The sequence below is a fragment of the Thalia democratica genome, chromosome 9 (assembly GCF_965202585.1).
Source record: "Thalia democratica chromosome 9, ktThaDemo2.hap1.1, whole genome shotgun sequence".
NCBI lineage: Eukaryota > Metazoa > Chordata > Thaliacea > Salpida > Salpidae > Thalia > Thalia democratica.
This window is the reverse complement of record NC_139173.1, coordinates 2,362,969-2,375,191: the sequence shown is the minus strand read 5'-3', so window position 1 is coordinate 2,375,191 and position 12,223 is coordinate 2,362,969. Positions and strand designations below refer to the sequence as shown.

At 25.3% G+C, this 12,223-nt stretch overlaps 1 protein-coding gene across 1 annotated transcript; it reads left to right on the top strand.

Moving 5' to 3' along the window:
- Positions 1-3,858: 3,858 nt before the first annotated feature.
- On the top strand, positions 3,859-10,899 carry LOC145843858 (tafazzin-like). The gene is made up of 5 exons (XM_082951110.1): positions 3,859-4,019; positions 4,602-4,797; positions 5,222-5,352; positions 9,574-9,647; positions 10,029-10,899. The coding sequence occupies exons 1-5, from the start codon at positions 3,871-3,873 to the stop codon at positions 10,250-10,252; spliced, it is 774 nt and encodes a 257-aa protein (XP_082807236.1). The 5' UTR covers positions 3,859-3,870; the 3' UTR covers positions 10,253-10,899.
- Positions 10,900-12,223: the final 1,324 nt, after the last annotated feature.

The window sequence follows — 12,223 nt, the reverse complement described above, 5'->3', positions numbered from 1 at the left end:
AACAAGAAAACTAAACTTAAATCCTAGCAAATGTAAAATTCTAACCATTAACAAAAAAAATCTTCTCCAACTGACCTCTTAATCAATAACATCAAGTTACCAGAAATCAAAGTTTTTGAAAATTTGGGAATTTATATTTCCAAAGATTTAAAATGGAATGAAGATATCAACTATTGATATAAGATTGCAAAAACTACATGTTATCAAATATTAAAAAGTTTTAAAACTAATTCTGCTTCAATTCTGACAAAACTATTTAAAACATACGTTCGCCCTAAACTTGAGTTTAGTGCCCAAATTTGGTCACCCCATTTAAAAAAGGATATTAATAAAATTGAATCTGTGCAAAGGAGTTTTACCCGTCATATTTGTAGTCGTTGCAACATATCTTACACATCATATAATGATAGAATGATTAAATTTGGCTTGAAATCACTGGAATATAGAAGATGGGAATTTGATTTATTAACTCTTTACAAAAATATCAATGGCAAATATAAAAGTTTTTTTAACCAGTTTTTTAATTTTTCCCAAAATAAATTTCAACTTAGAGGAAATAATTTGAAAATAAAATGTAAACATGATTTTCAAAACAGTCAGTGGCAAGGCTCATTTTTTCACAAAGCAAAAGCTATGTGGAACAGACTACCTCAGGATATAGTATCTTGTAAGGGGATAGAACAATTTCGTTTAAAGCTAAAAAGATTTGATTTAAATACAACAAAAACCAGTAAAGTTCACTAATTTTCCACTATAAACAAAAGAAAAAATATTCGTTTCCCTACGCCTCCCCCCTACAAACTATTAGTTTACTTATTTATTTTGTAATTATGATTTTTCTTTTATAAGCGATGATTTTAGACAAACTTCTTTGTTGTGTGTATTAAGTAATATATAAGTTTGAATTGAATTTTTAATTTAGTTTATTTATATGTCATATTGTGTTTAACTTTGTGTTTTCATTTAAAATACGTTTATATATATATCTATAATTTATCTTAGTTTTGAATATAAGTTTATTTTCTTTTTCTCTTTTTGTGTGTCCTGTTTAAGTGGCTCAGGTTTTGATGCCTGAGTCCAACATTGCACAATGAACATTATAATAATAATAATAATAGTAATAATAATAGACCACAGGATTAAGCAGACTTTTACAAGTAAAGTGCCAATTTTTAGATATTTTTTTCACTATTTTAATAAGAAGTTAGTATTCGTACAGCAATAAATTAAATTAACTGTAGTAAGACAAAAGTACTATACTCTAAATCTAAAAAAAAAGAAAGTAGCGAAAGAAAATTTAAAATTCTTAAAATTAGTTTTCACCGTAATCTTTTTTTTTATTTAATGGAATTGATTTATTCGGATATTACAAAAGTTAATGAGTATTATAACTATGTATATTTTTATAAACTATTATATATACTATGATTGCTAGCAGATTTTTACTGACTAAAACGTTAGTCAGATTAATTGTGTTTTACAATTTTTTTGAAAACACTTATTACTATTTATTAGGTTTATTAAACAAATTATAATAATCCGAATAATATTCAGCGAACAAACTTGTGAAGTGAATTAGCTTTGAAATTTATATTTTTTATTTATAAAAATTTATGAAGTGTTTTACAAATGTGTTGCGTAAAATCGAAGTGGACAAAAAAAGAGTAATAAACTATTGTTTTAGTAAGTAACAATTTAAATACGGAATCATTAGCGGTTTTAATGATCAAAATAAAAGTTTTTAATAGTTTTACGAAAGAGCTTCAATGTAAATAAAAAAATACTTCGTTTAAATATTAAAAAAATTACTTTTTATATAAAAAACCAAATAGTTTATAATAAAAAAACTGCCAAATAGTGTCTTACCCGGTATTTAAATAAGTTTTTTGAATATTGAATATTTTTTTCAAATCCCTTTTTGAACTTTGTTTCATAATAAATGAATTCAATATTGCATCAGTTTGCAAATTGATAAAAATCTTATTATTTTAATAATTTTTTTAGTTTTTTAAACAAAGACAATCTTAAAAAAATAAAATAAACTTGACTTTGACTATATTTAGAATAAGTCATAAAAAATTTCCATAATTATGATATTAGTGTGACTATTGGCTCTATTTTTCAAATACAAGCTTGTATTCATTTGAATTTCTTCAAATGAAAAACTAAAAATTTCCAGACTTTTTGTTCAAAGTTCAAAAATAATAGAACTGTTTTATAATAGCTCAAACTTATGTATTTTAAGATTTTAAAGAATTTAAATTTATGTTAACAATAACATTTATAGTTGATTTTAAAATTAAGCCTGAAAAGATGAATTTTAAAGAGACATTAATTAGTGATAGTTCGAATATAAAGTACTACTACCTACTCTTCTATTTACTACCTAGAAATTTTATAAATCTTATGCTGTGAGGCTTGATGAAAGGTCTTTCTCTACACCAATTCATTGATCATAGTTGTGAGTGTTCACATTATTCTTTCTTTCAAATGTTTTTTGTCAATCGTGCAGCTTACACTAAGGACAAACCTTTTTCTAAATAACCAAAGTTTAATTTTCACTTTTTCAATTAAAAATTGAGGTCACAAACTTTGATCACTCATATCTTTTAGAATACGTTGAATTTTTTCAAGCTTTTAACAATATCTGATAGCTCAGATAAAACTGTCTAAAAATAGGATCCTTATGGGAGGAGCAAACTAAAATGGCAAATAACTAGAAATCACTTAAAATTCATCTCCTCCTACATTTTATGAGATAATTACCTCAAATTTTCAGGAAAAGTTCCTTGCAGTATTTAAAAAATTCTTTTGGAACAGAATTTAAAAAAATTTAAAAATAAAAATTCTGTAACTAGAAAAATATAAAAAAATCAGTTTTTTTTGTTAATTTTTCATATGAAATTTTTATTTCTTAATAAAAAAAAAATATCTTTCCAACAGAATTATTTAAGTATTGTTAAGAACATTTCCTGAATATTTGAATTTCTTATCACAAAAAACGTAGGAGAAGATAGATTTTTAGTGAAAAGTCTATTTTTGCCCTTTTAGTTTGCGCCTCCCATAAGGAACCTATTGTTGCCTCTGACTTTGACCGGCTATATCTCAAAAAATTATTTTGATTTTTTTAAATCTGTAAAAACCATTTTGTAGCTTAGCAAAAACTATATAAAATAAGATCAAATTGTATAAAAAGTGGTTAACCCCCCTATGCCCTTAATAATAATGTTTTATTGACAAATAAAAAACTAAAAACAACTTTAATTTTAGTGATTATTATATGCATACTTATTTGTTAAACTTGAAGCAAAAATATTTTAATTGTGGTTTAAATTGATTTAAAACAATATAGTTAAAAAAAAACAGAACACTTTTACTAAACCTAGCTGTAATTAATGAAAATAACTTTAGATATGGGATTTTTATTTAGTTTTACTTGAATAAAATAAATTTGAAGTTTAAATTTTTAAACACAGTATTCTAAATATTGAAAGATTGTTTATGTTATACCGTCTCTCTCACAACATTAATTTACAAACACACATAACCATTAAAATTATAGAAATTTAACATAACCAAAATGTTTACTTATTTTTCACTTGTGAGAATTCTATAAAACACAAAACTGTTTTCCACACAATTAATAATTTGTTTAACAAAATATTTTTCTAAATTTTTAATATTAAAATGCACTTGTGACCTTTGATGACAAAATTAAATCTTATGATAAGTTAACTTAAGTTTGCAGATAAAAATGTTGAATAACCAGGACTTATATTTTTAAGAGATATATAAAACAACTATTTTCTTCTTTAATAATTACATAAATATCACAATAACTTTACAGATTTTAATACTAACACACTAACAATGAAGGACAATTTCAAGTGGCCGTTTCCTGAAAAACCCCACCCACTGTGGTGGAAAGTCCTCAACCCAATAACGGTAAATGTTGTGGGGTCCATCAGCAAGTTTTGGCTGAAGTACTGCTCCAGAACCAAGGTGTACCACATTAACAGGTTATTGTTTATTTTGATACCTGTGATAAGATTTTATATTACCATGTAAACAAATAATTGTAATTTTATTAGTTATGTTTGATTTGTGATACAATTATTAACAAGTTATTATGATTTGTTTAGTATAAGTTGTTACCTAGGAAGCATTTAAAGTGTGGAAACGTTTTTCACAAAAACTAAAAAAAGAAAACTGTACAATTTTACGAGGATTTGATTTTTCATTTTGAAATACAGTATATTGATAAGCTGAGTAATAAAAGAGTTTGTACATAAATACTTTAGTTGTAATTTATGTGATTGTTATCTTTCAATTAAAACTTGAATAAAGTTATTAAATATACTTAAGTATGATAAAATAAAACTTGATGACATTTTGCATTGTTTATTACATGATTTAATTTCCCTTGTAGGGTATAACCAATTAGAAAGTTATATAATATTAAAAACTATTTTGAAACCATTTTAGTTATTTGTTAATATTCTACAACATAATAAACAAATATACAACAACTATAACAACCATATAATATTGTAATTCAAATTAAACCTAAATATGTGTATTTATCTTCTAATTTATTTTAGGTTGTACAACACAATAAACAAAACAGACAGGCCAGTTATAACAATAGCAAACCATCATTCATGTGTAGACGACCCGCTGTTGTTTGGAATACTGACTTACAAGCAGTTCAATTCACCAAATATGAGGTGGTCTGTTGGTGCCAGCGATATTTGCTTCACTAAGAAGCACCATGCATACTTCTTTGGATGCGGACAGGTTTGAATTGTACAAGAAAATAAACATTTTACTTACACTTGATTTTACTAAATAAATTAAAAAAAAACTTCAGTAATGATTATACTATAGTTGGAATAGATAATGTGTTATTGTTAGTATTTTGAAATTTCACTAAGAAAGAAGCACATACTTTTTTGCATATTGACAAATTTAAATTATTTAACAATATATACATAAAAAGTCACTTACTTATTGTTTTATTGCGTTAGACCTTGGTACTTTCGTATCCAATTATTTTTTAAATGTTTTATTTCACAAGTTCATAGCATCTTCTCAAAACTATATAAGGATACATGTTGATGATAAAAGATAAAGTCGTAGAAAGAGTGATGAACAAATGTTTAAAATTATTTTAAAGCATTTTAAAATTGCAGAATTGGTTTATATAAGTAAAAATTTCCAGGTGATACCAGTGGTCCGTGGTGATGGAGTGTTTCAGAGGGGGATGGATTATGCCATTGAAAAATTGAATAATAATGGTTGGGTTCATGTGTTCCCCGAGGCTAGAGTTAACATGGATAAGACTTATATAAGGTATTTCTTACTTCTATGTACGATTTGCATGAAATAGTAACTATGTATAAGACACATTAAGTTTGAAGCTTTATAAAGTATAAAATGCTTTAAGTTTTAGAACATAATTTTATACAATTAGAATGGTGGATCAAAAGTTTTGCAGAACTTAATATGGACAAGACATATACAGGGTTCGTGCGCGTCAGGCTAAGTCAGGCTAAATCAGTTTTTTTGAAAAAAGTTGAAAAACGTCAGGTTAAATCAGTTTTTTTATTTTAAAGTTTGAAAATCTCAGTTTTTCTCCGTTCAAATGCTTGAAAATTTTTGATTAGAAAAAATTGAGAAATCTTTTTAAGATCAAATTGAAATGTGAATATATTTCTAAACAAAGATCTAGTTATTAAAGACAAAATCAGTCAATATTTGTAAATATAAATGCTTAAGAACTTTTGTTGAATATCTAAAAAGTTTTTAAGAATCTTCATTATTTAGTTTTGAGTAGATTATATACGTCATAATTATGAAACTTCATAAAAAAAATACAGTTTAACATTACAATTTAGTTCAACAACTTAGCTGTTTGTTTGAATTTGTTTACGTCAGCTATGTTTTTCAGAGCTTAGTTAGTTGCACTGTTTTAATTTCTAATTTAAAGGCACTATACCAAATACTTTTTAGATTAAAACTCTTAGCAGTTTATTCATTTGTTTTACTGTTTGTTTAAAGTTATAAGAGATATTCACAACACTAAAACTTAGCTTTAAGATATAAGTACTAAGTTTTGTGGGATTACAAGTTTTAGGTATAATTAATTTTTCTTTACAAGAATAAAACATTAAGGTTTTTTTTTTATTTAAGTGTAAGCTTTTTAAATCCAATACGACGTCAACAATCACTGTATTTATTTAGATTCTAGGATCTATAATTATGTATCACTTTAAGTATTAGTCAAAATACTATAATAAACATTTTTGCTTATTTTAATACTTAATACTCGTGTAAGCGTTTCATTTTAAATTTTAATAAAACACGACAATGCACGGGGTATAAGGGGGTCAAATCACCTTTTTTAAATTTAGTCTTATTTTATTGAGTTGTAATTAAGCTATGAGTTGCTTTTTGCAGATTTTTAATGCTCAAAATATTTTTGAGATAAAGCTGGTTGAAGTCAGAGACTACAATAGTAGTAATCAAGTAGTTACCAATACCTAAATTGACTTCTAAAGGGGATTTTCCTTACTTTGAAAAAAATGTCAGGCTAAAATGTTCTCAGTCAGGCTAAATGAAAAAAATTTCGCGCACGAACCCTGCATATATTAGTTTGAACAAAATATAATTTGAAAAAAATATTAAGGATAGTTGTGCAATTATATTTGTATTAATCCATATTAAGGCAATTAGCTTTACTAAAACCTTTATTAATTTTTTTTTTTAAATTATTTCATATTCTTTAAGTTCAAGTTAAGCTATCTAAAAAATATTATAAAACACAACTTAATTTTGATTATATAGATTACAGCTTGTAATATTTTTAAACAGCGGTTGTTTATACAATTTTATCTTTTTACATCCATATAAAACAGCTTATGTTTACATTTAAAAATACATTTTGTTTAAATGTTTGTGTAAAGAGTAGGTAACCTCTAAAAAAATTGCTTGTAAAAAACTTTAGCCATGAATTTTGAGAAAAAAGTCTTTCATAAGGAGATATAAACTATAAAAGATTACATTTAAAAGTAAAAACATATTTGTTATAGTTTTTATATATTAGTTAGAATTTAATTATTTATGTGACCTGCAGACCACACTTTAAACTATTGAAATGTTTTTAAGTTGTAGAAAATATTTTGTTAGGTCGGTACTTTCAGTTGATATTTGTTTATATATATATATATGGTTGTAATCAGAGATAAATATGTAATAAAATTTAAAAAAATCAAGTTCTACATTAAGGTTAAATTGGAAATACCAAACAATTTAATGTTTTGACTATCTAGAAAAATTTGTTGAAAACAGTAGCTGCTTTATTTGTATGTGATACATATATTTGTAAAAATAATCACTGTACAAAAAATATAGTATATATTTACATAATCAGGTTATTTGAGTTTTATAATATTTTTTTGATATCTTTACTAGAACTTAAAAATATAATTACATCATAAAAAACATTTTCTAATAAAAAAAATTTGATGTTCTCGATGATTGTTTTTTATTTCTTGTTTTGATGTTCTATAAAAATAAATTATTGTAATATGATTTTAATGTTATTTCAATTAAATTAGCTTCTCATTAGGCTATCTTTATTTATAAACTACATTGTTTTAAAGTTTACAATATTAATAAAGCTTTAATATAATTTACATAAATATATCTGTATTCAACAAGTTGTAGTTGTACAAGTAGTTTTTCTTAAAAAACACTATAGAAATACTATTTTTATTTCATTTGTATAAGTTATTAAATGTTGTTAATATTTATATATGTTTGTTGCTATTTAGGCCATAGGGGGGTTAGCCATGTTTTTTACAAGTTGATCTTATTATATAGAGTTTTTTCTAAGCTTGAAGATGCTTTTTATTGTTTTAAAAAATTCAAATTATTTTTTGAGATATTACTAGTCTAAGTTGGGCCGCATAATAGGTTCCCTATGGGAAGGGAAAACTAAAACAGCGAAAAAAGCCAATTTAACTAAAATCTATCTTCGACATTTTTCAAGCAATCTTCTTCAAACTTTCACTGTCTAATCTTTATACAATAAAAAAAACGTTACTTTGGAAAAAAAAAATTGTAAAAATTTTTTCTTTAAAAAAAAAAAATACTTTTTATTTTTTATTTTTTGTGATAAAATTTTTATTTTTTTCATTATTAAATTTCTAAAGTAATGTTTTTCCTTTTCATATAAAGAGCATTTCCTGAAAATTTGAAGAAGATTGCTTGAAAAATGAAGGAGGAGATAGATTTTTAGTGAATTTTTAAATTTCCAAGAAAATTGACCCCAAAAAATTTGCAGTCCATACGTTTGTATCAGAAACCTTTTTACAAAAAATTAAATATCTCAAAAATTAAATAATATTTTTGAATTCTATAAAAACAAGCTTGTAGTTTGTACTTAAAGCTTTCATATAAAAGCCAAAGTTAATTTTTGTTAAAAAATGTTGGACCCCCCTATGGCCTTAGTTGTTTTACGGTTTAAGTTAAAATACTGTTTACAGTGATGGTTATAAATAAAGCAAAAGTTTATAGTTGCAGCTTATATTATATATGTAAATTAATTATAGTCCTATAATAGGGGTGGACAACGTTTTTCTATCTACGGGCCGGATCCGGAAAAACTTAGTCTTTTGCGGGCCAGAGCACTTTGAATTAGTGATTTACTGGATCCAGTATCGGGATTCAGCCAAATAATGACTTTTTAGATCCGAATCCGGCTGGAAAATAACTTTAAGTCAAGATACGGATCCGGTCGGGTCCTAATATAAAAAAAGGTTTTGGATCGAGCCGAAATCTAATTTTAAGGATACAGTTGATCACTTTTTTAAATCCTTCAAATTCGAAAAATTTTCTCAAGTCTGACAACTTAAGATACAGATTAAGACATATCAGATGTTTCAATGATGTCTGTAAACAAAATTGACATTGTATTTGACAAAGGTACGTATGTAAAATATCGTACTTTAAAAACACTTTGCTCGGGGTAATTTTACAAAAAGATATTCCAACAAAGTTAGAACAACAACAAAGTATTAGGACAAAGTGGTGTATTTATTAGTACACATTAACTTATAAAGTAGTTTTTTAGCATGTTTTGAAGTCAAATTCTTACAGTTTTGTTTTGTAAAAATATGATACAAATTTTTTTAACAAAATTGTAATATTAACCCTTTGTGGGCCTGTAAATTCGCTTGCGGGCCAATCATTTTCAATTGCGGGCTGGATCCCATTAAAATTAAAAAACGGTCGGGGGCCGGTAATTTTCACCCTGCGGGCCGGATACGGCCCGCGGGCCGTACGTTGCCCACCCCTATCCTATAACTACCTTACAAGTTGATATTCTTATAATTAAAAATTAGTTTTAAACTGAAGTAAATAAAATGTATGCAAATTTATATCTTCTACACATAAGTTAAACACATAAAAAATTGTCTTCTTAATAAACACAGCTAAAGTTTTAAAAAGTGTTCGTGCTTTCTAATTAACTGAAGTATTTATACTATTTTGTATAATTTCTTCTCTCAGGTTTAAATGGGGAGTTGGAAGGTTGATAGACGAATGCAGGAAAATTCCAGTCGTAGTTCCAATTTACCACCTAGGTATGACTTATTCAAGTCTTTTTAGACTATTTAAAGTGCATTCAGAATACAAATAAAGTTTACTGCTAGAATTATTTTTATTAAATTTCTATTACCAATTTTAAAAAATATAAGCAGCTAATGTATGAATTCTATAGAAAAAAAAACTTTTTGAAATCTCTTTATAATTTTATTAGTACTGAGTAAGCAACAGTTAACTAATTTGTAAAATAAATTCTTAAAAAGAATAAATTAATTATATCTCCTCCAGTAGTTGAGATCTATTATTTGTTCTCTTAAAACTCATATGATATGTTTACTTATAACTTAAAGTTATCATCATCGAGTAAACAAAGTAAACTAAACATTACAAATAACATAATAAGTAATCCAAACACACAGGTATGGACAGCATCATGCCCAACAAGCGACCTTACATCCCGCAGTTCAACAAGAAACTCACTATTATCATCGGTGAAAGCATCGACTTCACTGAAGTATTAGTCAGGTTGAGGGATGAGGGTAAGAGTGCTGAGGAAATCAGGCAAGTATTGACGCAGAAGCTGCAAGATGCCATGGAGCAACTCAAAATTGAAGCGACATCAATGCACAACACTAGAATATGAGCTTGTTTGGGTATTCTTGTCAGAACGTTTATGGCTGAGCTACATTTTTCAAACATGTTGAACATATAACTGCACACTTTGAAGAACAATGTAAAGGACTTGACGTTTTTATCTTGAAATTCGTATGTTTCATGAAGTTTGGCATCAAGAAAAACTCTAACTTTGCTTACTAGTGACTAAACTATTGTTATAGTCTTTTTTACTGTATGATTGGTTTTAAGCAACAGGTTAAGAAATACTATACTAATTTGCAGTACTTAATTATATTTTTTATTATAAGGAAAACAAATTAATCATTTTTCATTACTACTACAAAGTAAAACTAAGCAAGTATTTTAAGTAGTTTTAATTAAGAAAAAAGAAATTAAACTAGTAAATAGTTTGCACATCTTAACAAAATATTTTATTTCAAAGCCATTTTCATACATATTTGTACTGATCTGTTTAATATTTATTAGTTCTTCTAGTAATCTTTGTACAAATGTTTTAGAAATATTGGTTATTTTAATTTAAAGATCCAAAATTCTATTTTGTAAGTTATGATTTTTGATATGTGATAAGAATATTGATTAATGATAATATTAACATTAAGTTATTGTACATTGACGTTAATATAGATATTAAAAACAACTAGCTTCGCATTTTTCTGAAGGTCAATAGTTCTTTTTTGCTTAACTTATCTTTTTTGATATGTTGCATAATTATTTGATAATTTGTTTTTTATCTAAACTGAGATTATTAAGAAAAAATTTCCTTGTACGTTTACTATTAGAAAATTACTTTAGAAAAATTTTAAATCAGTGTAAAATCTAAAATATGTATTTCTAAAAACTTATAATTAAAAAATTAAACTGCTAATTATTGTTTCATGCTTGCTATTAGAAGATATTGGATTAATTTAAAGCGTACTAATTCGTTTACAAGTTCTTTAGATCATGACCAAAAAAAAGTATAAAAGTTGTTTTTGTTTCATTCAAGTTATTGAAAGTAATTATGTGTAAATGTTTTGACAGATAGTTTTGATAAGTAACGTTTTTTGTGCTAATTAAATTAATCTTATTCAAATTAGTGCTACACGATACTTTAATCTTACAAATTATATTTACTTGTGTTGTTTTTCAAAAAAAATATTTTTTCTTTTTATACTTTTTTAATTGTGTTAGAATGCAGTTTTAGTTACTTCTGATAATATACCGGATTTACTAAAGTATAAAGTGATTATATAGTTTTAAGTTGAGAAAAGAAAATTTTGATTAGTTTGTTGACTCTGATATATTTATTTTAAGCTGGCAATAACACAATTGCATTACTGCAACTGAGATTAAACTGTTTACTTTTATTTAACTCATAACTTTTATATGTGTTTTTACAGAAAATAAAATTAGAATTGAGTTAGTTATTTAAAAATTGCTGAGCCAAAGTAAGTTTAACTTAAATTTGTTTCAATTTGTTTAAAACGTTTTTTCTTAATTAAAGGAACAAATTGTAAAATAAACAACCAGCTTTTTTTACAAGTAACTTATTAGTTAACAATTAACAACAATAGTTGTTTTTAATAAACTCTTCTTAAACAAACTTTAGTTAACAATGAAGTTAATCGAGTTTATATTTCGAAATAACAATTAACTTGCATAACTTGTTTGTTTTAATTTATGTTTATTTAACCTGAAACTAATAAAGTTACCAAACTGACTAGACTTTGTTTGTTTATAAAAAACAAACAAAAATTAAAAAAATATGGCAAATAATGCTCTGTATATAATACAAATATAAAAGTAATGTAAAAAGATTTAGTTTCATGGTTGTTGTTTAGTTTTAATTTTTTACCAAAGTCACTCAAACAATGTTTAAGACTCAACACAATTCACTTTTTTAATTCTTTTTCTTTTTGTTATTGTCCAAAATTACTAATAATATTTTATCTAACTTAATAGTTATTTTGTTTTAATGACATTTTGTTATGTAGAATTC

Excerpts from the sequence above, each read along its gene's own strand:
- LOC145843858 (XM_082951110.1), top strand. The coding sequence starts at position 3,871 with ATGAAGGACAATTTCAAGTGGCCGTTTCCTGAAAAACCCCACCCACTG. Across the intron at positions 4,020-4,601 it reads AAGGTGTACCACATTAACAG|GTTGTACAACACAATAAACA; the intron begins GTTATTGTTTAT and ends AATTTATTTTAG. Across the intron at positions 5,353-9,573 it reads ATGGATAAGACTTATATAAG|GTTTAAATGGGGAGTTGGAA; the intron begins GTATTTCTTACT and ends TTCTTCTCTCAG.